Source organism: Caloenas nicobarica, chromosome 3 (assembly GCF_036013445.1).
Source record: "Caloenas nicobarica isolate bCalNic1 chromosome 3, bCalNic1.hap1, whole genome shotgun sequence".
Classification (NCBI taxonomy): domain Eukaryota; kingdom Metazoa; phylum Chordata; class Aves; order Columbiformes; family Columbidae; genus Caloenas; species Caloenas nicobarica.
The window spans coordinates 39,350,094-39,377,233 of record NC_088247.1 but is presented as its reverse complement, the minus strand read 5'-3'; the positions used below and the strand labels follow the sequence as shown (position 1 = coordinate 39,377,233).

The 27,140-nt window shown below is 38.4% G+C and overlaps 1 protein-coding gene across 2 annotated transcripts in view; it reads left to right on the top strand.

Annotated features, from left to right (window-relative positions):
• The window catches only part of MDN1 (midasin AAA ATPase 1), a 100,626-nt gene that overhangs the window by 66,117 nt on the left and 7,369 nt on the right, over positions 1-27,140 (top strand). Inside the window, exons 65-95 of one of the 2 annotated variants that reach the window (XM_065630385.1) lie at positions 431-704; positions 935-1,170; positions 1,617-1,712; positions 1,932-2,026; positions 2,705-2,829; positions 3,758-3,904; positions 5,304-5,413; positions 5,851-5,924; positions 6,115-6,310; positions 7,636-7,795; positions 7,966-8,112; positions 9,945-10,071; positions 10,953-11,058; positions 12,161-12,276; positions 13,450-13,929; positions 14,406-14,632; positions 14,990-15,136; positions 15,382-15,554; positions 15,940-16,101; positions 16,230-16,367; positions 16,569-16,710; positions 17,685-17,854; positions 18,100-18,243; positions 18,895-19,030; positions 19,644-19,963; positions 21,472-21,633; positions 21,759-21,860; positions 22,021-22,222; positions 22,834-23,007; positions 24,717-24,874; positions 26,781-26,870. In XM_065630385.1, coding sequence (XP_065486457.1) covers positions 431-704; positions 935-1,170; positions 1,617-1,712; positions 1,932-2,026; positions 2,705-2,829; positions 3,758-3,904; positions 5,304-5,413; positions 5,851-5,924; positions 6,115-6,310; positions 7,636-7,795; positions 7,966-8,112; positions 9,945-10,071; positions 10,953-11,058; positions 12,161-12,276; positions 13,450-13,929; positions 14,406-14,632; positions 14,990-15,136; positions 15,382-15,554; positions 15,940-16,101; positions 16,230-16,367; positions 16,569-16,710; positions 17,685-17,854; positions 18,100-18,243; positions 18,895-19,030; positions 19,644-19,963; positions 21,472-21,633; positions 21,759-21,860; positions 22,021-22,222; positions 22,834-23,007; positions 24,717-24,874; positions 26,781-26,870 — 5,136 coding nt within the window. Of the gene's footprint in view, positions 1-430; positions 705-934; positions 1,171-1,616; positions 1,713-1,931; positions 2,027-2,704; positions 2,830-3,757; positions 3,905-5,303; positions 5,414-5,850; positions 5,925-6,114; positions 6,311-7,635; positions 7,796-7,965; positions 8,113-9,944; positions 10,072-10,952; positions 11,059-12,160; positions 12,277-13,449; positions 13,930-14,405; positions 14,633-14,989; positions 15,137-15,381; positions 15,555-15,939; positions 16,102-16,229; positions 16,368-16,568; positions 16,711-17,684; positions 17,855-18,099; positions 18,244-18,894; positions 19,031-19,640; positions 19,964-21,471; positions 21,634-21,758; positions 21,861-22,020; positions 22,223-22,833; positions 23,008-24,716; positions 24,875-26,780; positions 26,871-27,140 lie in introns of both variants that reach the window. The other variant, XM_065630384.1, reaches the window with a different exon arrangement.

Sequence of the window (27,140 nt, the reverse complement as noted above, 5' to 3'; positions counted from 1 at the left end):
TGCCCTGCATTACTGAATGATTTTTGAAGTGTCTTTTCACTGAGCGATGTCTTCCAGTACAGAAAAGCATGGGACAATTATGTGTGTCAGTGTGGTATTGGGATGTAACAGTTCGGGTCTTCAAGTGACAAAATAGCGTTGAGGTGATTTATCAGCAGATATGACTGCTGTTGCTTTTTTTGAGAGAGGTTTAGTTGACAGCACATCAGGGCTTACGGTACCACACTCTTACCTGCTGTGGTTATGCCCTTAATTGTTCTGTTCACCCATGTTCTGTTTCAGACTGACATGTGAGCTGTGAGGTGTGCAGTGTATCAATATAGTGCCAGCTCAAATTATTAGCATATTGTTGCATGCCAAAGGGAGGTGGGGAAGCAATGTATTAAAGGAAGAAATTATAATTGACCTTCCATTATCACATGATTTGCAGGACTTTGAAGATATCACAGCTCAGCCAAGCCTAGAAGAAAAAATGGAAACTGAAGATCCAGTAGAAGACCAGCTGGAAGTGGATAGAGCCCCTTTGTCCAAGAGCTCTATGCAAACAGTAGTGATGGTTCATCAACAGTTGTGCTTAAACTTTGCTCGATCTCTGTGGTATCAACAGAGTCTGCCTTCTCATCAAGCCAAACATTATTTCAGTACATTTATTTCCTGCTACCAGACTGGTGCATGTCTGATGTCACAATTCTATCCTTTAATTGGTAAGATTGCTAGCAATATTTCAGCATGTCTCTTCTTCCATGCTCTCATCTCATTGCTTATATGTGTCACATTCTTGTATCTTTGTAATGCATGACATGTTAAGGCTTGGGATACAGGGGAAAAAAAACCACAAACAAAAAAAAAACAAACAAAAAAACCCGACTGATTCTATTTAGCTAAAAAAATCAATTAATATTATGTGTGATGCCTGCCTTTTTTTGCTTCCTAGGTGCTGAAATGAATGATAGTCTTTTGGGAAGCCAACTTCTAGTTAGCACTCTTCTTAACAATACCTTTTTTGGGGAATTAACTTCAGATCTTGTGCTGCAGCAAGATGGCCCATATGACTTCTACCAGCATCCTAATATTCAGCAAGTCCGACAGTGCCAACCTGTACTTGATAATTTTGCTAAAGAAGTAAATGGGCTCCTGCAGGAATGGCCAGAGCATCCAGTACTTGTGCAGGTAAAGACACCTCAACAAATGTTTGGGGAAAACTGGAGCATTTTAAAATTGCTCTCAGCAATCATCAACCTGCCATACCTCAAAGATTCTTGAGGTCTGTTGCTGTTCTGGTTCCTGTTTTCTTCTGAAATGCTCCCTTTCCTAGTGCTTTAAAATGGATATCTTTGGTCCTGCTTGTGGGGCCTGTTCGCCTCTGGTTATATGTCTTAAAGTAATGCAGAAACTCAATCTGTTGGACCTCTTTGCATTAGATCATTTGTGCTCCTTTCTCTCAGTGCACTGGCCTTCACTGAACTATGAGTGAGCTTATACTAAAATGAGGAAGCTGTTTAAAAAAATATTCTTATCTCTTGCAGAAGAGGGTTATGCTAATTCAAATTAGCTTAACTTTGCTTATGTTGAGGATCAGTTACTACATGTTGAATGCTTCTTTTTTTATTCTGCAGCTATTAGTTGTAATGGACAGAATCCAGAGTTTTCCACTTTCTAGTCCTCTTTCAAAGTTCCTGAATGGCTTGGAAATTCTTCTTGCAAAGGCACAGGTAAGAAAAGGGCTAAGGGAAACTTTTCAATTTTGTGTTTCCTTTAGTTATATTGGTACCGTGATAAAAACAACTGAAAGTGTATGTTTGCCAGGATATGGGAAAGTGAACTTGATCCATGCCATAAGTTTAATGAGTAGCAATGTAATCCAGAGTACTGTATGAGTCTTGCCATTTAAAGACTTCTGGTTTTGTATAAAAGGGAACTTTTTTTTCCAGGACTGGGAGGAAAATGCCAGTCGAGCTTTGTCCTTGCGGAAACATCTTGATTTGGTCACACAACTGATTATTCAGTGGCGTAGGCTGGAGCTGAAGTAAGAACTGTTGTTCCCTCTTGCTTTTTCTTAGATACTGTAAGCTTCTGTCTCTATACGGAGACACATTCCAATGCAGAATTGCCTGAATCATGAAACATGCTTCTATGTGTGTATGTGACTGTCCTAGTGGGAAAAAAACCCAAACAAACTAGCAGCTGTATTGGCTCAGAATGAGCTTGTCCAGCCAATGGTGACCCTACGTATGTGCCTCAGGAGGAGTAGAAGCAGGACAGATAACTACAGTGCTTGATCCTAATATTTTCCCAGCGTTCTTCTGTTTTCATCCTAGGGTTTACTGAGTCTGCAGTGCTTTGTCTGTTTAGCAAATTTTCCTTTAAAATTTTTGTCTTCTGCTAAGACCATGTAAAATTTTTATATCCACAGTTTACTATGATCAGGAATTCCACAAGCCTCCTTCAAGTTTTGTGGGAAAAAACCCCAAACTTTTGAACCTGTCACTCACTGTCCCTAGTTCTGCATTTCTTCTCCCATATTTAATAACATTGGCAAAGCAGTGATCCTCAAGTTCATTGTGTATGTTTAAGGATATGTGCAGACTATTCAATTTTCCTTTAGATTACTAGAAACAGAGAATAAAGTTTGTTTTGAAGCCCAAACTACCCACAATATTTTTGGTTTATTTTTTTCTTCTCTCTCCTTCCTTATTTTTTCCAGTTGCTGGTCAGTAAGTTTGGACAATATTATGAAGCAGCATGGAGAGAAATCCACAAAGCACTGGTTCTCAGTCTATCAGATGATTGAGAAGTATGTTCAAGAACAGACAGAGGCAAACACAGAAGGTAAGTCCTGTCCTTATATGAATATGTGATGGAGTTCCAGAAATTACTAAGGATGCATAATTAAGGTCCTAAATGCCAGAGTCTGACAATGCACTTTCAGGTGTAGTTCTTGTACCCTTTGCCCTGCAATAAATTCCATGACTGTATAGGATCTTCCATATAGAGTTAACTTTGCTTAGTATTTATTTCTGGAACCACCTGTGTCTCTCATAGAGATAACATGATATGTACTGTAAAAAAAAAAAAAAAAATTATGTCTGAAAAAAGCATCTAAAAGAAAGTAGAACTGTGGTAACCGTATATAACACACATATAAAGAGTTAAAACAGATTTGGGGAGTAGGAGGCCTCCATCTGCAGCTGGAAAAGGCACCTAATTTTTTTAACTGCACAAAGCGTAATTCATATCTCGGCTGAACTGCTTTTAACATTCTGTATAAAGCCTAAAGACTTCTTACAGTAAGTATGCTGTAGTACATACTATTCTTAGCAAATCTATGTGCAAGTGTTCACATTATCTAAAATAGAGGAAAGAATATACCTCTCAGTGCTTCACCTCTCTGAAATTTTATGAAATTGCGAAGGTGAAAGTAGCATTCTCAGGCCTAAGGCAGAAGCCCTTCATTCGTAGAGAATAGCAAGTATTCTTTAAATACTTGATGCACTCTGAAATTGGACATCTAGCTAGCCTACTCAGTCGCTTACTGCTGCCCCTCCTTTCTTCCAGTGTGGTGTTTGTTGGTTTTACGTATTATTTATTAAATTAGAATTCTTCCACTGACCCCATGCCCTTTTCCCATTTTGTTTAGAACATTTCCTAATAGAGACTTGATATTTAGTTGGAAGTTTTCAAAGAGCGGACGACAGTTTTCATTTAGAGGTTTTTGTTTTCTCCCCCTTCCCTTCTAAATTTCTGGTGCGATATTCAGAAACTAATCAAATGGATCTGAAAACACTGGTCAGCACACTACAAGCTTTTATTGAAGGATCCACGCTGGGAGAGTTTCGTGCACGACTTCAAGCACTACTGGGTTTCCACTGCCATGTCTTGCTGATGCCTCAAGTGGCAGAAAAGGGTAAGTTGCCAGCATTACATGTGTTAAGTCTTTTTTACAACCTGACCATGGGTATTCAAGACTTGCTAAACAGATCACTAAACTCATAAATAGAACATGAGCTGATGCTATTGTTTTTCCTGTTTTCATGAAGAATACTGTTGGTCAGTTTACCACAGCTTCTGGTGTTATAGAATCATAGAACTATTTTGGTTGGAAAAGACATTTGAAATCATCAAATCCAACTGTTAAACCTAGGCACTGTCAAGTCCATCTCCAAACCATGTCCCTAAGAACCTCATCTACACATCTTTTAAACACCTCCAGGGTGTTCCAATGCCTGACAACACTTCCCATGAAGAAATTTTTTTTAATATCCAATCTAAACCTCCCCTGGTGCAACTTGAGGTCATTTCCTGTTGTCCTATTGCTTGCTACTTGAGAGAAGAGACCAACACCCTCCATGCTACAACCTCCTCTCAGATAGTTGTAGACAGTGATAAGGTCTCTCCTCAGCCTCCTTTTTTTCAGATTAAACAGCCCCAGTTTCCTCAGCTGTTCCTCATCAGACTGGTGCTCCAGACCCTTCACCAGCTTCATTGCGCTTCTCTGAACTCTCTCCAGCACTTCATTGTCTTTCCTGTAGTGAGGGGCCCAAAACTGAACACAGGATTTGAGGTGGGGCCTCACCAGCACCAAGTACAGGGAGCCAATCACTTCCCTAGTCTTGCTGGCCACACCATTTCTGATACAAGCCAGGATGCTGTTGGCCTTCTTGGCCACCTGGGCACACTGCTGGCTCATGTTCAACCAGCTGTCACTCAACATCCCCAGATCCCACTCTGCCAGGCAGCTTTCCAACCGCTCTTGCCCAAGCATGTAGTGCTGCCTGGGGTTGTTGTGACCCAAGTGCAGGACCTGGCACTTGGCCTTGTTCAACCTCATACAATTGGCCTCAGCCCAACAATCCAGCTGGTCCAGATCCCTCTGTGTGGCCTTCCTACCCTCCAGCTGATCAACACTCCCACCCAATTTGCTGTTATCTACACTTACTAAGGGTGCACTCAATCCCCTCATCCAGATCATTGATGAAGAGATTAAAAAAACCTGGGCCCTGGGCAACACCACTCAGGACCAGCTGCCAACTGGATTTACCTCTATTCACCATGACTCTTTGGTCCTTGCCATCCAGATGGTTGTTTTTACCCAGCAAAGAGTGCACCCATCCAAGCCATGAGCAGCCAATTTCTCCAGGAGAATCCTGTGGGATGTGGTGTCAAAGGCTTAGTAAAGTCTAGGTAGGCAACATCCATAGCCTTTCCCTCAGCTTGTTGCTAAGCTTCATTATTATAAAAAAAAAAAAACAAAACGGATACATTTCTCTTTTTGAGAGAAGCTTATTATTGTCTGTCCATTCTAGATGTTCTGTGCAGTATCCTGTGGAATCTATACAATTATTATAAGCAGTTTTTGGAGTGCGTTGAGGCCAGAATCATTGAACTTCGTCAACCTATAGAAAAGGAACTTAAGGTAAAAGGAAACTTCACTCAGACAATATGCTGATCTACTCAAAGAAACAGTGGAGCAGATGTTATTTGAATTTGTATATAATAGCTCTGGCTACTGAAATCCCAACTACGCTTCACATTTTCGTCAGCAAGAATTTATTTTTGAGATGAGGGTTGGTTGAAGTCTTCAGTGTTTGGTCTGTTCAGTTTAGCCATGGAGTCTTCGACCCAGTAAAGCCCCTTCAGATTTCGCAATTGGCTATACAGCAGTTTTAGTGTAAACACATCTATTAATAGAATAAGATGCCTATGCAATAATTTGCTTACCTACTAAAATTTCTTGCATTTTAAGACCACTAGATCATCATAGCTGATCAGCTTTAAAGATCATCTTTTATACGCAAGTACCTCATTGCATTTATATAAAGTAATTTTATTGATTCTTTATTTTTCTGATAGGACTTTGTGAAAATTTCGAAGTGGAATGATGTCAGCTTCTGGGCTATAAAACAATCAGTTGAAAAAATACGCAGGTAACTTGGAGCTTGGAAGTAAGGTTTATACCTGGAACCTTCCTTCTGGATGATTTCTCAATAATGTTAAACTTGAATGCAGGAATGTTTTTTCTGCTCATAACACAGTGGAAAACATTTATTTCCAGCAGCTGAGAGATTTCCAGGGTTATAAAACTCAGTAAGATTTTTGCTTTCCTTTGGTAATTAGGACCCTCTTTAAATATATGAAGAAGTTTGAAGTTGTTCTGAATGAGCCATGTCAGCCTGCCTTGGTGGAAATTGGTAAGGAAGAGCAACTGGACTGCTTGCAAAAGCAGGAAGAAGCTGACAACAAAGAGACCAGAGTTCAGAGGCTAAACAACACATTAAGAAAAATTCTGTCTGCCAAAACAGATGTTGCCAAGGTGATTGTAGTCTTTATTTGAAGTGTGGGAAGGATATTTTCTCTGTTCCCATCTATATGTTGCTTTTCACTGATTTATGCAGAAAAATCTTATGTAAGTGTCAAATCTGTGGAATATGTCATCAAGTTTTTGGTCTTGCCTGTGTTCAGTGTTAGGAAACACTGCAGATGGATGGGAATGCAGCATGAAAAGACAAGTATGTTCTGCATTGATTTGGCACAATATCTGCTCTCATGTAGAGATGATAGCAGTTACACGTTTCAACTCCAAGCTGCTTGCATGTTGTCTGTGGCAATTTGTTACTTCCCTACTAGTGCAGTAATATGGACTGCGAGCTGAAATTATTATTACCCTTTTCTTTTCTGAACAACGACCCAGACAAATGATCATGTAGCTGTAGGATTTGTATGTACATAAGCTCTCATTAAATATAAAATTACTTTGAGCTCGAATCCTAATAGAATGTACTGCATTGTCATACATTTGCTGTTAGTTGACAGCTTGTGTGCTGCAAACATTCACCTTGGACTAGCTGATACATGGTAAATCCTACTCCAGAGTGCCACAACTTAGTGTGTGTCTAAGTTGTCCAGCACAGAGAGGAAGTAGACTGATTTTCTTCCAGAAATAGTTTCCTATTCACATCCATTAGGTTTTTATTAGTAAGATGCAAGGAGATGATTGTAACTCATGAGAATCTGGGAGCGAGTGGGAACTGCTCAATTTCTTTCAGCTTCCAAGGCTTTGTTGAGTTTCTTCAGACCAGGAGGGTGGTTCATCTTACTCTCACCTGTGACAGTCAGGGGGGTAGAGAGAGGAGGCAGAAATCTGATGCAAATCTAATGTTTGGTTGTGGGTTTACTTTGTTGGTTGGTGGTTTGTTTGCAGGTCTGTAACTGGTAATCAACAAGGTTGTTGGCTTCACTTGTTTCAAATTCCTGTTGTCTTTAGTAGTTTCTACTTGTGTACTGTTCTTGTTCTTTAGAAGTGAAATTACATTTGTGTGTAGTGCAAAGTGATGATGTTCTTATCTAATGTCCCTCTTGCATCTGTGCAAGAGATTATGACAAATACCCAAGAGAGTAGGATCATAGCATCTTCCATTTGTTTGGCTGTTTTCAAAACTAATGTATGCTTGACATGCATATATTCTGATTTTCCTCAGGTGTTGGTACTGAACTGTTCAAAGGATCACCTGGTTGTGTTTCAGGGTTTCAGATGAATGCAGAATTTAGCCCTTGTTTTTGCAGTGATTTAATGGTCAAATAAGACAGCTTTGAGTATGTGTGTATAATTGGGCTGTTTCTTTCATTTTTTTTCCTCAGAGGTCCCTCTCAGAAGAATGTCAAGATGGCATTACATTTCATACAGAATCTCTTCAGTATCGTCTGCCTAAGCTTACTAAAAAAATGAAGAAAATGTGTACAACAGTTACAGAAAATAATTCATTCTTAAGTCTGGTGGAAAATCTTGACCAGTTCACAGGTGAAGCATTCTTGTCATTTCCATACCATTAGTGACTTCTGTAACACAAACGGAGCACATCAGGAAAAAAGTGTAGATATATAGTTCCCTTCCCATTCTGTCTTCCCATGGCTGTTTTGTGTATGTTAAATTTTCACATCTCTTACCTTTCCCTGCTGTCTGCTATACAGGTGGTATCATTGTTTCTGTAGTTGAACTGCAAAATTTAACATTTGATCAGACAGCAGATAAGGAGAAGCAGAAATCAGAGGCAAAGCATATTCAGATGCAAAAGCAACGGGCTTTGTCAGATCTCTTCAAAAGCCTTGCTAAAACAGGTGAGCTTTGACTAAAAATGTGCTTGATTTAAAAAGTACAAAGTTCTTCAGCATTTTACTATTTTTGCTAATACATCTAAACCCACCGTAATACTGTGTTCTTGAAGTCATACAGCCACTAACTAATATGTAGAAGCATTTAAGTCTTTCTTTCTCTTTGTCTCTTGACTATGAGGCCTGATGTGTTAGCCCTTTCAAATACCTTCTGTTCTTACATTCCATTAGTTATACAACAGTAGCTTTTCTGAAGCAGAAATCTTTATCTCCAGTCAGAAGTCAACTGCTCAGCTTTTAGAAACCAGAGGGAAGTTCTTTATCTTGTATCCATTCTCTAATCCAGAACTGAAATTGTTACCTCATGAGAATCAGACAGAGCCCGTCTTGACTGACAGAGTGGCAGAGGCATGGTTGAGCCATGGAGATTGAATGGTCTGTTGATGGGAATTGTTGGAGGCACCTTGTTCAGCAGCCCAGTCTCCATGGCTCCCCTTGCTAGTCTTAAGGTGTGTGACCTGCCCAGACAATTAATTGTTGCCTTTTCCTTTAGTGTTACATTAAATTATTCATCAACTGTTCTTAGTCACTGAGCAGTTTAGAAACCAGCAGAAGCAAGCACTCTGGTTAAATAAACAGCTGTCTGACTGCAATCTGCTAAGTCACAGGCAGAAGTAGAAATTAATAGGTCTTTGCCAATTTTTTTATTCTTTCTTGAAGAGAGTTTAGTATTTTGATGCTTCTCTTGGAAGCCATAGCTTCTGGCCTGCAGTGATCCTAAGAACGCCTCTAAATAAATCGTTCCTAATGGTTGCAGAAAGAAGCTTAGAAATGTGAAGGGTTCCAAGAAGGCAAGATTTTGATAACAAACTAACTCCAAGTGATACAGCACGTGGAAAATAAATAAAAGCAAAAACACCCTAAATGCTTTCTGGGAAGCAGGAGGAGGTTTCAGTTGTAGTTTTGAGTGTTTGTAGTTTACGCTACTTAAACAAGTTGATTTGTGTACTGAGGAAATAGTTTCCAGAAGATTAAGGTCCTTTTGTATTTAGATGACAGCAAACACAGGTGAATCTAAGTGGGAGGTGTCTAGCACACATACTTTTCCTGTGTTTGGCATTTTTTCACTCACTGATGCCAAAGGAATATCTGCCATTGCTGCCCTGTGAACTTTGTGCTGGAGGAACAGCATACTGCCATAATTTAATTAACACATGGGATTTGAGTTATTTACTGGGTTCTGTCTTTGATTTCAGGTGATACCTGTACCTTCCTGATTCATCAGGTTTTTCATGTCTTAAAAATGAGGCAACATTCCCTAACTCAGCTTTCTTAAAGGACCAGGCGAAGTGAAAAGTGTTGCTCTTAAGAATTGTTTTCCAAAATGGCAACATAACCTACATAGTTAATTTGTTACAGGCTCTGCTTATTTTCAGGGTACTTTGAAAGGAGTGTTTTAATTGTCTTGAGAGAAATTAGCATGTTTAATCCAGTTTTATGAATGGCTAAAATAGCAGCCTTAAGACAGAGTTTTAAATGTATATAGCTGTAACTTTCTCAGGCCTTACAGGTTCAAGGCTTTGAACCATCACCAGCCTCCTTTATACACACAGGTCTATGTTTATCTTCAGCTGCGTTCAGCTGAAGATAGCTAAGCTACGATGTGTTCTTACATTACAAAAAATGCAATATGTTCAAAGAGTTGTCAAAATCAGACAGTATCAGGAGATATAAAGCTTTCTGATGTAGGGTTTTATCTTAATACCAACTGTACTAATGACAATTTTCATATAAAAGAATGAGGACGTAAAAGGATGTGTGTTCAAATGTCATTCCAGGTTTGTCATACCGGAAAGGTCTTTCTTGGTCCCGTTCAAAAGATTGTAATGAAATACTCTACCTACATCCACTGGACTTGCGTAGCGCATTAGGTGTAGTAAATTGTACACATGAACTGGATGCCACGTATGTACACAGCATTTCTAACCATTAGATTGTATGAATTACAGCTATAATATATAGAATTTATTGCATGTGGATTTAGACTGGAATTTCTGGAATGTAATTCACTGAGGATTTTAGATACTCCTTTCTCTTCCACCCATTGCTTCTCAGTTTGAAAATCTTGTACATACTGTACGGGAATGTACAACTGAGAGAGGCTTTTTTTAATTTGCACTTTGACAACTCTACCCTCAGTTTCATTGTTACTATGAATTAGATTTCAATTAACCCTCCATCGCCCTGCTTTGCCTGGGACACTTTGCTAGCATCATATTAGAATGTAGACTGCTAATGATTGTTTTAAAGACAAGTTGAAATTTACAGGGATTACTTAATTGTTTTGTCCTCATTGACTAATGGAATATTTCAGGAGAAAATAGACTTCAAAGTGGGCATTTCTGGAAAAAACAGCTGAGAGGAAAGATGTTCTTTTAGATGTTTCTCTGGTTTTGTGAATTTTTTTTTTTTTGTCATTGAGACTGGCCTTCTCAAGTGTAAGGGTTTAGTTTATGGTATCTTCCATCAAGACCAAAATAAAGGCTCTCAAGCTGGGTTTAGCTGCATGGGAAAAAAAATCACTATTTAAGTGTTAAATGATACTCAGAGTTTGAGATTTTGCTGCTATTGATTAGGGTTTCCTTAGGGTTTATTTTAAAAATTGAATGTTTTCTTAAGACTAGAATACTTGTGGAGAAAATGAAGAATTACAAGATCAATGCATTTGCGATATAACAAACTGTACACAGATTCGTTAGGTTCAAGCACTGACATGATGGTTCCAGTGTGCTGAGATACTGGAATTATATACCTTTCTAATATCAGACTTTTTTGTGCTCTTTCAGGTTGCTGACAGAGATTTCTTCTGCCTGGGATGGATGCCAGAAGTACTTCTATCGGTCGCTTGCACGCCACTCTAGACTTCAGACAGCATTATTAGCCCCTGCCAAGGTAAAACACCAAAATAAACCCAGAAATCCTAATTCTGTTAACTTTATTTTACCAGCTCACTCTGAAATTCTCTAGTAGCAAAAGAGAGTAAAAAGTGAGATCATGCTGTCTTCTGTAATATGTTATAAAATATGATATTTTGGGGCTAATCATTAAATGCAGGATTTTAAAACCTGTTGCTTTGTGACTAAAAAATATCACTTTAGTGAACTAATAATCTGTTAAATGTACAGTATCTTTCATCCCAGTAGATCCTAAATTGCCACTTTTTGTGCATGAAGGAAGCTCTCAAAATGCTGAATCAAAGCTTATTAGTAAAACAAAACCAGGTTTAGTTGTTGCTCATGAAAAAAACAGTTGAAGTTTATAATTGGACGTAACTGGAGCCCACGTCTAACACAAAAAGTGCCGGTATATTTATTTGCTTAAAAGTTGATCTAAAATCAGTAAAAGGAACAAATGAGTTCTGACAAATCAGTGCTACTTTTTCAGTGTTCCAGGAAAAAGGGGTGTTTTCAAGATGCTCCTCACTATCCTTCACCCCTTGTTTTACAACATGATCTTGTGCAGTGTCACAGCTGGCAGTGACATAAATAATGGACCATAGCTAAGATCAGTTTTGCTCTGTGTTGTAAACATTTATATTAAGCTTTAAAATGGGATCCTTCCTAATGAAAGGAGTGAAAGTCATTGTCAGTAAATCTGGTAAAACAAATTGTGGAAGTGGTTTTTAGCATGAGTCATGAACGTAAAAATTTAGGCTAGTATCTATTTGGGTTTTAATAGTTATTTATGGAAGGTAGCTTTACTGTTGCAACCAGATTCCTGATAAGAATTACTGCAGTGGAGTGCTATTTAATATGACTACTGTTGCAGAAGGTATTTGAAAATTGATTTTGTATGCAGGATATATGGAAGATGCAGAAAAATGAAGGTGGGGAAACTGTAATAACTATAATTTTTGTCTGCATTTTAAGACTTGTTCAATTAAACCATAACCTTTCAGCCTGCCCAGTGAAGTGAAATGGAGGCACAGAGAATGTTGTTGTCTGCTGATTAATCTAACTGTTCCCTCCTACTTTTTTCTGTATGTTTTCTTTAGGATATTGGACTAGCTAGCATTGAACGATGCAAAGGATTCACAGCACACCTCATGCAGGTGCTTGTCAGACAGAGACGATCTCTTACTGCATTGACAGAACAGTGGATCTTACTGAGGTATTTTGCATTTTCTGACATTTAAGTGTTCACAAGGAGTTTGACAGTAAGCAATTCACTTCAAGAAAAAAGGAAAAATAAGGTAGAAGAAAATAAATTCTTCCCTACTTCACCATTTCTCTCCTCCCCTTAATTAAGCCTATAAAAGATTTAAGCAGGGGAGGGTATTGTTTATCCTGTCATTGCAGCCAGTATTTTGGAATAAAAATAATTTGGGAAAAACAAGTTAGGCATACATGAAGACCATGTAATAATTACTGTAGTTAATGACAAAGTTAAACCTACAGATTGTTAAATCTCTCTCCTTTGGTATTAGTGTAAATTAATTTTGACTGTGTTCAAGTTTCTGCTTTGATTTGGAGCAAATAAATTATCTGGATGGCACTTTGAGCCAATATGGAGAAACCTCAACAGCTTAAAAAAAATTCTAGGAAGGTGGGAGATAACAGATCTTGTGTCAAAACTGTAAAAAAAATGTACAGGAAATCCTTTAACTCAATGTGATTTTTCTCTCCATTGCTCGACTCATCAGTTTCACTGCAAACTCCACTGTTCTTCTGCATATTTGTGCTCATCCTAGAGGAAGCCTAGATGGGAGATTAGTGGTGCAAAATTTACATTAGCCCTAGGAAACCTGGTAAAACAAACAAACAAACCCCAACAAAACAAACAAAAGCCCAAACCATAAACCCTCAACTTTACAATTGCAGGAATAATAAAATTTCTAAGACACTTATCTGCATTTCTGTGACTGTCATTGCAAATCAGATTGTTTGTTATAAGCTGACTATTACCCAGCACTTCAGAGAATGAAGGTGTGTTAGAATCTAATTTGCTTTTATAATGGAGGAAAATGAATAATATTTGAGTATCAGGCCAGGAGTTTAAGGATGGTTTGAAAACATGGTGTAGATCCTGAGAAATGTCACAAAACCCTATTTTCAGGACAACACAAAAATATGCAATGGAGAGAAAAATCCAATAATTAAGCAAAACCTTTTTTTTCTTCCCTCGAAATACTATAATTTTAGTTTTTCCCAGAAAGAGTTTGACTTCCACTGAATTAATATTACCTAGAGCTTTTATGAACTTAGTCTAAAGGTGAAGGTTTTCAGAGGGAAGTATTACACAAAACTTGGTGATTGTAACTTTTCCATTTTTCTTCCTAACCAGGAACCTCCTGAGTTGTATAGAAGAGATAGACTCTAGGTTGACTGCTGACAGAGAATATAACGTAGCATTACCTCCTCAAGACAGTATTCAAGGCTGGACTGACAAACTGCAGCAACTTTCCATGCAGTGTGTGATGGTTCTTGAGGAGCTGTCTTGGTTCATACAATGCTGCCCAAAAGAAGAGTTAAAGAAGTGCAGTGATGACGAAAGGACAGATGTCAAAACAAACATTTTTCAGAGTTCAGGGCCTGAAATGGGAAGTGTTATTACAGGAATACCTGACCTTATTCCCTTAGAGCTAAAATACTTGTCTCCAGTAACAACTGAGCAACTGCCTCCTGGATGCAGGATGCGAAATAAGGATCAATTATGGCTTCAGGTAGCTACACAGTTGACTGCGATGCTGGCAAATGTGAAGGCAATGAAAGCAGAAGTGGACAAAATAAGACAACAGTCATGTGAGACCTTGTTTTATTCCTGGTGAGTTCTACATGTGTATAAAATGGAATATCTCTCTGTTCATGTAAGCATGTAGTTATTTTGAAAATGTTTGCCTGTGCATATCTCAGAAAGTGTGTTCAGGTGCTTTTTAAACTTGTGTCTCTATTTTTCTTGCAAAATGCAGTGCCTGGCTTTTTAAACATCTTTGTCTTCTCCCACTCCTCTTACAACTCGGAAAAAAAGTGGTTCATCTCAGCTTCTCAGTTTATCCTTGATCTCCTGGGATTTCATCCCACACCTCCTTAGTTAATGAGATGGATTTCAAATGTAAATTTAATGAAGAAATCTTTATTTTGAGAGCTCTATAGCCTATTTAATACTAATAACAATATATATATGCCTCTCATTTTCTGCACATCTTGTTGTCAAACTTCTTATTTAATAAGTTTAAGATGGAGATCAGCTGCCTCTCATCCCTACCCCTTCTCTCAGTATTATGGTATTTCTTGTTGCAGGAGAGATTTTGAAGTTTGCACATCAGCTATGAGTTGTTTGCTGGAAGTTTCAGCTCAGTTACAAGGCATAGAATCCCTGTTTCTTCCAAATGGGGAACTCAGGCAAGCTGCAAATCAGATGGCCCTAATCAAGACTCTGAAGTATATACAAGAAGAAGTTAATAATACGTCTGCAGAATTCACAGCCTGGAGAACACAGCTTCTTGCTTCCATGTCACATTGCAGTGGTAAGGCCAATTCTTCTCTGCCCCTTTTGTAATTTAGATAAATATATAAGAATGCATTAGGTTAGTTATTGCAGAAGATGGATCCACATTCATTCAGATATTCAGAAACACTTGATGAAATTCAAACTTGCAGAATTTAGTCCAGACTTAATTCGTCCAGTAATATTGTTTCCCCCTTAGTCACTGTTGATGACAGATCTTACACCATAGTTGTAGGTCAGGGTTAGCAAGGAGATTTTAGTAGAACCATGTGGTAAAAATTGCATAGTGCTTATGATGCTCCTTGCATAGGGGAAACATAGTAACAGGTAATTTAATATGTTTCTATGTAAAACTGCCTGTGTTGTGGTTCAAAAGGAAATCAACCATCAGATGAAGAGTTTGTGGAGCACTTCTCAGCAAAAGTGGAAACTGTTATCCGTGTTGTTCTGTATGCCATCCAGTGTTTGGTAGAGAGAAAACAAGAAGACAGAAAAGAGGAAGAAGAATCTCTGGAGGAAAATGGTAAGTTTGTTAATTTACTTAAGCGGGGGGTGGGGGGTGGGGGGGTGGGTGCAGTTTTTAAACTACGCAAACCGAAAAATTCCTTAAACTGTGTGTCTAGCAGAGATACCAATACACAAGGAAATTGCCATTTTAATAGAAGTTGTCTATTTAAGCGGATAGGATGAACACTTCTACATTGCTTGCTATAACAATTTTAGAGTGTCTGACTTGATTTCCGTGTTTTTTATGTATTCCAAACAAAGAGGATGAAGCCTCGTTTGACGTGATTAAAGCAGGACATATAACTAAGCTTTTGGATGAAGATCTCTCTGCTGATTTGGACTCTTTGCATGTGCAGAAAGCAATTTTAGCAGTTTCAGAACTCCTGGAGAACCTGAAATCTTATGGGGAAGATTGCACTTCAGATAAACACAAGGTAGAATTGTTGTCAAGAGTTTTTGGCTTAGGGGCCTCAAAAGATTTGGAATTTTGAACTTTGTTGATTAAGTGTGTATGGTTTCTTACTGTCCAGTACCTCAGAACTAGAAGCGTGTGAGAAATTATGGCCAAATATATAGGTACTCTTCTGTAGCATAAAAGTCAGATGCTCCTTTAGTAAGAAAGAAATTTGTAGGTTTTGCGAACATCTAGGCAAAGCTTTGGAAACTTGAGAAATTGTATTTAAACTCATCTCCTGATATTTCTGGTTTGAGTATCTGTTTTTAGTATCTATCATCACTCTCTCTGAGGCGTATCTCAGTATGTACGTAATCATGTGCATATACATAATCATGACAGTTGTTCTTTGGTTTTAACTGCAGTTCTTCAACCAGTCCTGCTATTTGCTGGTGCGTTTAAAGCCCATGCTCTGCAAGTATTCAGACCTTATCCTGTTCTACCTCACCATTTCACTGGCATCTCACAGGAGTACTGGAAAACTGCTTTCTGTTCTAACTAGCATTTTTACAGAGCTTGCCCAAAAGGTAAGTTATTAGAGAGAACAGTGGATATATGGTAAGCATACATTTAATGTAGACAAAAGTCTTAAGTAGAAACTAAGCTGAAAGATGTACTACTACAGAAAGTTTTGTGTTTCTGTTTGCCTTTTTAGGGGTTTTGTCTGCCAAAAGAATTACTTGAAGATGAAGCTGGAGAGGGAGCAACACAGTTTCATGATTATGAGGACGGTGGTATTGGAGATGGTGAAGGCAAGAAGGATGTCAGCGACAAAATAGAAAGTGAAGATCAGGCAAGTGTTTGGGGTTGCTTGCTTAATTCAAGTAAAATTGAAAAAGCTCTTGAAATCCATGTTGCGGTAGAAGTTACCTTCAGTCTCCTATTTAGGTTGGCTCTTATCATTGCATATGAGCTTTTAAATATTGTTGTGGTACTTTAAGCTTGAATATATAGCCAAGATCCACTGTAATTTTTGGCTTTATCAATAATCCAGATAGAAGACACTTTTCAAAAGGGTGAAGAGAAGGAGAAAGAGGATCAAGATTCTAAACCTGACATTGAAGGAGAAGACAATGCAATTGAAATGTCAGAAGACTTCGAAGGAAAAATGCATGATGGAGAACAGGAGAAAAAAGGTTTGGTCCTTCCACTATGGCAAACTTATAAGAAATGTTATAGATCAATCCAATAATGGTTGATAGTTTTGGATAATGGAGCAAATATTAAAAAGTCAGTCTTCTACAACAGAGTAGTGCCATTTGTATATGAATCCTAAGAAGTATTAATATGAATGCTAAGAAGTGTACAAAGGAAATACTGTCTCTCTTCTTTCATTGTGATGGTTTTGGAATGAAGGGAGCCAGTTCTTCCTGTTGAGAGCTGACTTGCAGACGCATTTTAAAATTAGTCACTAACTTTGGAGAGCTGTTGAAGATCAACAAAATACTTGAGAATATGGCTGTAGGTAACTTCAAAATGTGACTAATTGAAGCTATTGCTGACATTTAAGCAATGAAAATAATTTAATATTACCTTTTTAAAATGGGAAAAAATAGCAACATTTAGTAGTTTTATTCAAGTTGCTACTCACCCAAAAGATAGCACTTCTTCACTTTAAAGAGTAACAGCTTGAACATCCGAAACTGATGTGTCATAAATTACAGTAGTGTTAATCTACTTTCAAATCTCTGATGCAATGCCAAGCGTAAGTTCAATCTGCAGAAGAAGGGAAATTGCCAAACTGATAAACAAATACAGTGGAATGGACCTTCTCCTTCCCAGTAATGCCAAAATGTTTTGAAAATGGAGGCTGGAGAGGGTAAGGAATAGAGAGTTGAAATCATCCAAGTTTTGCACCTCGGGCTTGTTAGATGGAGGGAGAGAATGCTCTGTGTTCGTATGTCCAAGAGAACACCCTGAAACACGTAATCAGGAGCATGCTTTTATGGGTGTCAGTGCATGTGTGTCTTTTTCTGCATTGCTTGATTGACTGCATAGGGTGTTGAAATGAAGGTGCTAAGTATGACTTCTTGTTTCTGACATTAACAAAAAAGTCAGCTGTCTCTCCTATGTACTGAACTGAACTCTGTGCATTCTGAACTGTACACAGAAGATGATGAAAATTCAGATGAAGAGGAGGAGCTGGATAAGCAGATGGGTGATCTTGATAATGCTGAAGCTGATGATAAACTAGATGAGAGGCTCTGGGGTGATGAAGATGAAGATGATGACGAAGATGCCAGTAGTAAAACAGAAGAAACTGGACCAGGAATGGATGAGGTAAAGAAAAAAAAAGAGTGGGAAAAAAAATGTGAAAGGAATTAAACTCTCTTAACTTGATGTGACCTAGACTGTGAACTTTTGCATAGCTCTTGGTCTTGGAAAAGGATAATTTGAATATATCACAAATTTTATTTAGTGTTGTGTTTGTTTTTGTTTTTTTCTATGTGGGAGATCATATCCTGTCACTGAGACTTTGACAAGTGAGTAGCATAATTGAGTTTTTTGGATTTGTTACTTAATAGGATGATTCAGAGCTCGTTGCAAAAGATGACAATTTGAGCACAGGAAACAAGGATAATAAAAACCAGCCTCCCAAGGATGAGGAAAAAGAGCAACAAGAGGAGGACAGTGGAAACAAAGAGAAAATCCATGAACAAATTGATGAGGTAAAAATGATTTGGACTACATAAAGTATCTTCCTGTTAAACCATATTCTGTTGCTCATATCATGTGTTTCTGAGAATTTGAAATAGTCTTTAATAGTGAAACTAGTTCATTTCAGAGCTAAAAGTAAACCATATTTTGTCTGTTGTATTATATTTTCTGATTCATAATCCAGAAAGAATTTGTTTGTACTAACCTGAACTTGTAATGGCTGCCAAAACAGGCTTTACTCTGAATTGATGCTTTAATGGACAAAGCTTAAAAAATTCTTGTTCTGTTGTGTTTAGCAACAGAAACACCTTAAGTCAGTGGGACTCATCCCAAAAATCTGTATACAGTATGCTTGAAGATTCTGCATAGTATGCAAGAGTGCATTTACCATCTGCAAGAGTGCAGATTCTGAACACAAAACCTGCTGGTTTTAAGAAGTAACAGTTTACGTAAATGCATTTGCCTAAGTTAATCTTTTTCTGCTCTTTATACATGAGGATGTGAACCAATGGAAATTAGTTTTTAACTTACCAGAATGTAATGTTATATCCAGTATTTCAATGTCCTAGAGAATTCAATAGTATCTTATTTCTTATCTTTGCCTTTCCTCTCACTTATTTCATACCTGTTGTTTCCCACCCCTCCCATTCTTTTGCTGACAGCGTGAGTATGATGAGAATGAAGTAGATCCTTATCATGGCCAGCAAGAAAAGGAGCCTGAAATTGAACCTTTGGACCTTCCTGATAACTTGAACCTGGAGAATGATGCAAAGAGTGAGGAGGAGGAAGAGGATGAAGGTACAGCTGAAAATCTATCTACAGATTCCTAGATGAAAGCCAAGTGGAAATAGAGGGGAAACAGATAATTAGCTCTTTCTCTATAGAAAGAAGAGAGGTGGTAGTAGGATTATGTATAACAAGAAGCTGCAAATTCACTTCTATGTATCAAAATATCAATGTACCAAATGCAGGCCAGATTCTCAACATTACAGCATTTTCCTTTACCTCCCTTTCACACACACTGTGGAGCAGGCTTTCTCATGTTATCCAAGTGATACACCCTAAATAACTTATGCTAGAAGCTCCTATGTAATTGTTCAGTTGCTTTTGTGGTTTCAGTTTTTTCAATGATACTTACAGGCATTTGTCAAAGTCAACTGACACTCAAGAATATTAGGTTAAAGGAAGTTAATAGGAATTCATTCTGCTGTATTGTTAGTTACAAACTAATTGTAACTTAAAGAAATTATTTGCTATAGAAAATCATTGATTTTATGCATAAAATTCTCAGTATTTTCTTTGTTTTTTTGATAGGCTGGGCAGTTTTATTCCAAATATCTGTAATATTCACTGTCTCTGTACTTTACTAAAAGCTTTGTCTACCTTCCTGATTTTTTTTTTAATCCAGAAGAAGAGAATGATTTTGAACTAGATGAGAAACCTGCTGATTTAAATGAGGCAGAGAAGACAGAAGAACAGAAAGAAGAGGGTGCTGGTGAGACAGAAGGAGATGATCAAGATGCAGAACCAGCTGAAGAAGGCATTTCTGAAGATAAAGAGGAGAAGGAAGATGAAGGGGACAAAGATGCTGATGATCAAGAAGAAAATGCAGAGAACACTGAGGATGCAGCAGCAGAAGACGAGGAAGAGTCACAACCACCTGATGAGGAAAAAAATGAATCTGCTGAAGATAAGGGAATCCCTGCTGCTGACCAAGGCCTTCAACCTCAGGTAGAGAGTAATAAATAAAAGTCTAGTTTTCTTTTTTTTTTTAATTGCCTTATACAAGACTTAAGAAATGGATGCGTTCAATGATACTCTGCAACAAATTTTATGTTGAGTAGGTGTAATGTTAGTGAGAATCTTCATCAAGATAAGAGATGTGCTTACTATCAAACTAGTCTGTCATTTGTATTCCTGTTACCTCCTTGGCCTTCTGTTAGAATATTTCAGTTGGGAGAGACCTACAGTGATCACCTAGTCCAACTGCATGTTCACTTCAGCGCTGACCAAAAGTTAAAGCATGTTGTTAAGGGCATTGCCCAAATGCCTCTTAAACACTGACAGGCTTGGGACATCGACTGTTCCAGTGTTTGACCACCCTCTCACTAAAGAAATGCTTTGTCGTGTCCAGTCCAAACCTCCCCTGGTGCAGCTTTGACCTGTTCGCATGTCTCGTCACTGGATCCCAGGGAGAAGAGCTCAGCACCTCCCTCTCCATGTCCCCTCCTCAGGAAGCTGCAGAGAGCCCTGAGGTTGCCCCTCAGCCTCCTTTTCTCCAAATTAGACAAGCCCAAAGTCCTCAGCCGCTCCTCACAGGACATTCCTTCCAGCCCTTCCACCAGCTTTGTTGCCCTCCTCTCGACACGTTCAAGGACCTTCACATCCTTCTTAAATTGTGGGCCCCAGGACTGGATACAGTATTCAGGCTGAGGCTACACCAGTGCTGAATACAGCAGGATAATCACTTCTTTCGACCGGCTGGTTACCAGTTTGATGCACCCCAAGATGTGGTTTGCTCTCTGGGCTGCCAGGGCACACACTGCTGACTCTGAGCTGCTGTCAACCAGCACTCCCAGATCCCTTTCTTCTGCAGGGCTGCTCTCCAGCCGCTCCTCTCCGAATTTATACTTCTGCCTGTGATTACTCCATCGTAGCTGCAGAATCTGGCATTTGGACTGGTTCAGTTTCATCCCATTAATCGTTGCCCAATGCTCCACTCTATCTAGATCCCTCTGCAAGGCATCTTGTCCCTCAAAAGAATCAACAGCACCTCCCAGTTTGGTATCATCAGCAAACTCACTAACGGTGTGTTCAACTCCTGCATCCAGATAATTGATAAATACATTGAACGGAGCTGGCCTTAGAATTGAACCCTGAGGAACATTGCTGGTGACCGGTCACCAGCTAGATGTAGCCCCATTCTCTACAACTGTTTGAGCTCTGCCCTTCAGCCAGGTCTTCTCTGAGCACACAGTGAACCTTCTTGTCCCGCATCTGGACAACTTGTCCAGAAGAGTGCTTTGGACAGTATAAATTCCAGAAAAACTGCATTTACCCTCTTCCCTTCATCCACAAAGCATTATCCTTATCATAGAAGGATATTGAATTAGTTAAACAGGACTCTTCCTTTGTGAACCCATATTGACTGTGCCTGATGATTGCATTATTCTTTAAATGCCTTTCATTTGTACCCAGTTCCTGATGTTTTTTAGAATGTTAAACTGACATTATTTTAGGAAGAAGAGGACAAAGATAATTCTGAGATGGATGAGCAGATCCCTGAGCCCGAGGAAAGAATGGAGCGTGAAACACAAGGGCAGACTGGGCAAGAAAACCTGCAGAGCGACACTGCTGTTGAGCTGGCTGGAGAGGCTTCAGAAAGAGACCAGTCTAAAGAGGTAAATTATGTGGAAGTGTCTGAGTTAAAAATGCCAAACTGTTTAACTTCTGAAATTTGTCTACAACAGTTGCGATGGTCAGTTACAGTACCGATTTTTTTACTACTTTTTTTTTTCGGTCTCAGGAATACGGAAGCGGAGCTTCAAGTGCGAATCAATCAGAAGGCCATGAATCCACACGCATGGCCCGGATGGCTTCTCAGAAACAAAGCAGAAAAAATACCCAGGTTCATCTCTTCTTCTCAATTTATTTTGTTTTTATTTGAATGTCTTAATATTAACCAGCAAATAGGCAGGACCTGGTTTCTTCTTGCTAGAACCCTTGTTCTAATCAGTGTTTGGTTGCACATCACTCGAAGTTCATGGCGTTAATTTGTTCTTTTTCAGAGTTTCAAGAGGAAACCTGGTCATGCAGACAATGAGCGCTCCATGGGAGATCACAACGAACATATCCACAAGCGACTGAGAACCATAGAGTCCAGCAGTGAAGCAAAGCAGGATCAAGCTCAGCCTAAACAAAACGTGGAGGAGGCTGATGCATTTGAACATATTAAACAAGGCTCTGAATGCTACGATGCACAGACATATGGTATAGTGGTATTTCTGGGTGTAAAGAGTTGTCATTGCAGAATCAAATCCTGAAGCACTATTTACTGTGTTTTTTCCCATTACATTTTTTAAATTTATGGTTAACAATCCTTGTTTTGGTTTCAGATGTAGCACCATTTCCCTACAAAAAATGCTACTCTTTGGCAATCAGGTTCAAACTAATGATAACATTTTTGGAAATACTAAATTGACTCATAAAAAATTTTAGTTTACTGAGCATATTTAAAATCTATTCTCTCCAAATCTTTCTTCAGTTATTTGGAAGCATAAAGTGCTATTATACATATTTAGGATAACACAACAGGTTCTTTATTCAGTATGAAACAAATTGATGTCTCTTCAAAAATATTCCTCTAATCTAAATTTAGTTAAATAAATTGCTTTCTATTAAAGTAACTATTCAGATTTTCAGGGCAGTAGCTCATCGACACAACACAGCACATTGAAAGATAAAACTGAGGTTTGAGACAATAGCTCAGATCCCTTCTGATGTTCACTAAAACTGATATGCAGTTGCCACAAAATACAAGTTTTTTTGCAATTTCACTACTTCTTCCTCTTTCCCCTTAATAACTTGTTGCCTTTGTACAGATGTAGCTAGCAAGGAACAGGAGAAACCTGTTATGCCTCTAGAAGAAAAGGAAGAGGGAGATTCTGAAGACACAGCTATGGAAACAGAAATGCAAAATGATGAGGATCTCAGAGCAGTAGACACAGAGGAACTGAAACCAGAAAAAAAGAAATCTACTGCCACTAAAACTCCCGGTACTTTAAACATTCTAAACATACACTGATGTACACTTTATATGTAGGTATTTATACTGGCATGTAATGGATGTGTATGCTTTTTATAAGACTAAACTGAGAGAGTGTAGATTTAGGTTACATACAAGGAAGAAATTCTTCTCCACGAGGGTGCTGAGACACTGGAACAGGCTGCCCAGAGAAGCTGTGGATGCCCCATCCCTGGAAGGGTTCAAGGTCAGGCTGGATGGGGCTTTGAGCAACCTGGTCTGGTGGAAGGTGTCTCTGCCCATGGCAGGGGGGCTGGAACTTGATGATCTTTAAGGTCCCTTCCAACCCAAACCATTCTGTGATTCTATGATCTGCTTTTAATTGACTTTTCTGCAGCAGTATTCTTACTCCTGCCAAGTAAGCAGCATTAGCCTTTGCTAAACTGGTTGAGTGACAGGAGTTTGCTGCTTTCTTTTGAGTTAAAGCTCTGTAATCTTTATCCACTTCTTTGAAAAAGCAAAAAGCAAACACTGTCCTGCTGATAGACACAATGCCAGTTTGCTTGATTAATTGGCATATAACAATGCATTCCAGTGTCACCAGTATCAGCATCCCATAACTCAACTTTGTGTGTGTAACTTATGACAAAACATCAAGAAGCTGAGGAGCTGCTCTGAACAACATCCACTGAGGGTGCACCGAAGTGTCACTGCCTCACTGTGTTCTTCCTTCAGTGGGAATGAAACAAAACAAAACTGAGCTGCCTAACAGAAAATGGCTTTCAGATGTGAATGGTTGGCAGATGAGAAGAAGAACGGTCTGATTTGTCAGCTACACAGCCCACACAAACAAAATAAGCTATAAATAAATCAATGTCTCTTGCCAGTTGCAACAGAAGTATTTAATTTTGATGAATATAAGTAAATGACACTGTATCTTGGAATTTTGAGTGGTTTTCATATTAAACAATACAAAGTCTGGCTGGAGAGGGGAGACAATTTTACCAGCCTGAATTCCCCTCCTTGCCTCCCACTCCCTTCAGGTTTAATCTCTTCACTTAAACCTCTTGCTGGACTCATTAGCTTCATGGTACAGGTGTGCATGTAATCAGTTTTTCCACGTGATTCTCTAACAGTATGTTCTAAAAAACTAGAATCTTTGAAACATCTCCTACAAGTCATACTTTTTTTTCTTAGAATAATTCTTAAAAAAATAGTTGTTAAACAGTGTAGTATAGTAGAAACAAGAATAAAAAAAATCTTTAGTCCATGCCTTTATTTGTAGATTTATTTCTGATTTATAGGAAAGTGTTCTGTCACAGAATTAGAGAGTAAAAGATAAGAAAAGGTTGTCTTTTTTTTAATGATGATTTTGTGAATGTTGTCAAATTGCTTTATACCTGTCACTCTGGCAGAGAGGCTAAGAAGCTCAAGAAGTGTATTTCACCAATGGAATTTTCAGGTATTAAAGATCTGTTTGCTAATATTTTGTTCATTTGGCAAGAACGTTATAAGATAGAAAGTTTACATAAGGTAATGCATGTTTATCTGTGCCAGTGAGTTGAAAGGTGTATTCATCCTATTCCTAGAATTATCTTAAAATTTCTATATTTCTCTTAAAAATGATGTCTGGTTTACACTACAAAGCATGTGAGATACTTTGTGAAAGAGTCGAGATACAGTACTGGTTCTTGTGTTATGCGTGGTCCACGAGGTTAGTAATTACTTTTGTGATTGTAGCACCAGGTGAAGCGGAACCAGAGACCCAGACATTTGACTCTGAGGATGTCAATGACTCCATAACAGAAAAGATACAAAGGGTGACTGAAGAGAAGCCAGAGAGAAGCAAGGACTCGACCATACACACAGCCCACCAGTTTTTGATGGACACTCCCCAGGTATGATACCCAATGTGTCGTCTTACAACTACAGTAGTAGAAACAGTCTGTTTTGTTTGATCTGGGCTAATGAAACTCTGTGAATGCAAACGTTTAGAATTACTTCATTCAGACAATTGAGTAGCTTGCTGTTCTTTAATAGCAGAATGAAAAGTAACACATAACCAACTGTTGTATATGCATCTGAATGATGACTTCAAAATGACAAGTCCTCCCCATCCTTATGTGGGAAGGTCCCATCGTCACTCTTTAAAAAAAAGCTTTTGTTTTTCTAACTGTCAAGAACCGTTTTGCTCAGATGAATCTGCTGATCAAATGCTTGGGTAGAGTGGAAAGTGATGGGCAAGGGTGTGTGGCCTGAAGATTAAAAAACGGTTCAGAGTGATGCAAGAGCTGGGCATCAATGACTTTAAAGCATCATTATGGACAAAGAATTCACCTCAGTTAATTCATTGCAGTATGTTATTTCTTAAAAAAAACTGATTGAAAATACTATAGAGTCTTTGTAAGCCTTTTATGAATGTCTCGATTCAAAAAAATATTATCATAGCCTAGAAAATACTAGAGCTTCATGTAAATGCTTCTAGTTTCCCAGTGCAAACCGCTAGCTGTACAAAAGCACGTTTTTTCATAAAGAGCTCTGGTACAGAAGCAGTTCATGGTGGATAACCAGTTGATGAAGTACGAATATTTTTAGTGTCTCTCTTTTAGAAGTATTGACCTTTCATGCTTATAATACTGTGTTCTGAGTGCATATTTGGAGGGTGATATTTTACTCTTTCTATGCACAACATGGAAGGGATTCTGTGCAAGCTGTACCTGATAGTTCTGTCTTAATGCCACATGTTGCAAGCCCTTTGGAAGAAGGCTGCTGAATGCAAGAGTGTTCCATCCCCAGAATAGTTAGGTGCCTCTTTTTTGTGGTGGTGGTGGTTGGTTTTTTTCGGGTTTTTTGTTGTTGGTTGGGTTTGGGGATTTCTTTCTTTGTTTGTGAGGGGTTTTGTGGCATTTTGGGTTTTTCAGTTGACACGCAAAAGTTGAAACAGGAGGGGGAGCTCTTGCAGCACCTGTTAAAGAGGAAGGGAGAAATGATACTAGAAGGGAAGTGCAAGTTCTTACTTTTCAGCAAAAGGAGGAGGGGAGAAGCTCCTGCCATATGCATTCTTCCTCCCTTCCTTAAACCTGCAGTAGGTGACTAGAGAGACCTCTGCTGCTTCTTGAGGAATGAGAAGTTGTTGGTACTGTTGAATTTGCATTCATAGGCTTATTTTCCTTCATCTGTAAACCTGCAGGTTATGCAGAGCATATACTACTGTTTGGCTAAACTATGGTTTTATAAGTCAGGAACAGAAGTTGTCACTGAAAGAACAATAAAAGTAAAAGAAGTGTAATAAAGCTTGGGTGTCCTTTAGCAGAATAGTTTATCACATAGTATTTGCTGGAAGGTAAAGAGGAAGATGTCATTCAATTCTTTAAATGGTTTCAATGAAGCTTTTAAAAAACTATAATAAAGTGAAGCATATTATATTTTGGAAGATACTACATGGGTAGTATTCAACAGTTTGATCTCCATTATGCTATCATTAAATCTGGTATTTGTCAAGATCATTTCATTGAATTATCTTGAAGTTCTGTATTTGATTATTTTCAGTGTTTGTCACAGATGGTTCCTAGCTTTGTGTACAAATGCAGGTATTTGTGGGGAGGTATTTATCCTTTCTGTACATGAAAAATATTTAAAAAATAGAGATTTAGAATCAGCATTTAAGTTTTTTTCAGGCATTTTTGTGTCTAAAAGAATAAGAACAATGCATTTTTACTTTCTTTATAGTTTGCTATAGTCTGGAGATCACCAGATGTGTGAACTTATTTTTCTGTCTCATAAATCTCATAACTACACTTCTAGCACATCGTTAGAGATCCTGAAGAGCTAAGAAAGGAACTTGAACGGCAATTGGAAGCTTGGCAGACACAGCAGTCTGGAACTCCAGATGAGGTTTGTGACCTCATTTTAACATAAAACTGTCATAAGGATCCTTCATTGCATTATTGCTCTTGTTTTATTGCTGAAGCCTTGAGGAAGCCAAGCAGGCTGGAATCTAAATATTCAAAATCGCATGATTTAGATGCTGGTTTTTGTCAGCTGCAGTTAAGTGCTAGACACCACTTTCACAAAATTACGATCAATAGAAGCCATCTCCTTCAGTTGCAGTGGTGGAATTTGAGCTTAAAATTTCTAGTCAGGAATTGTAAACCATAGTTGGAA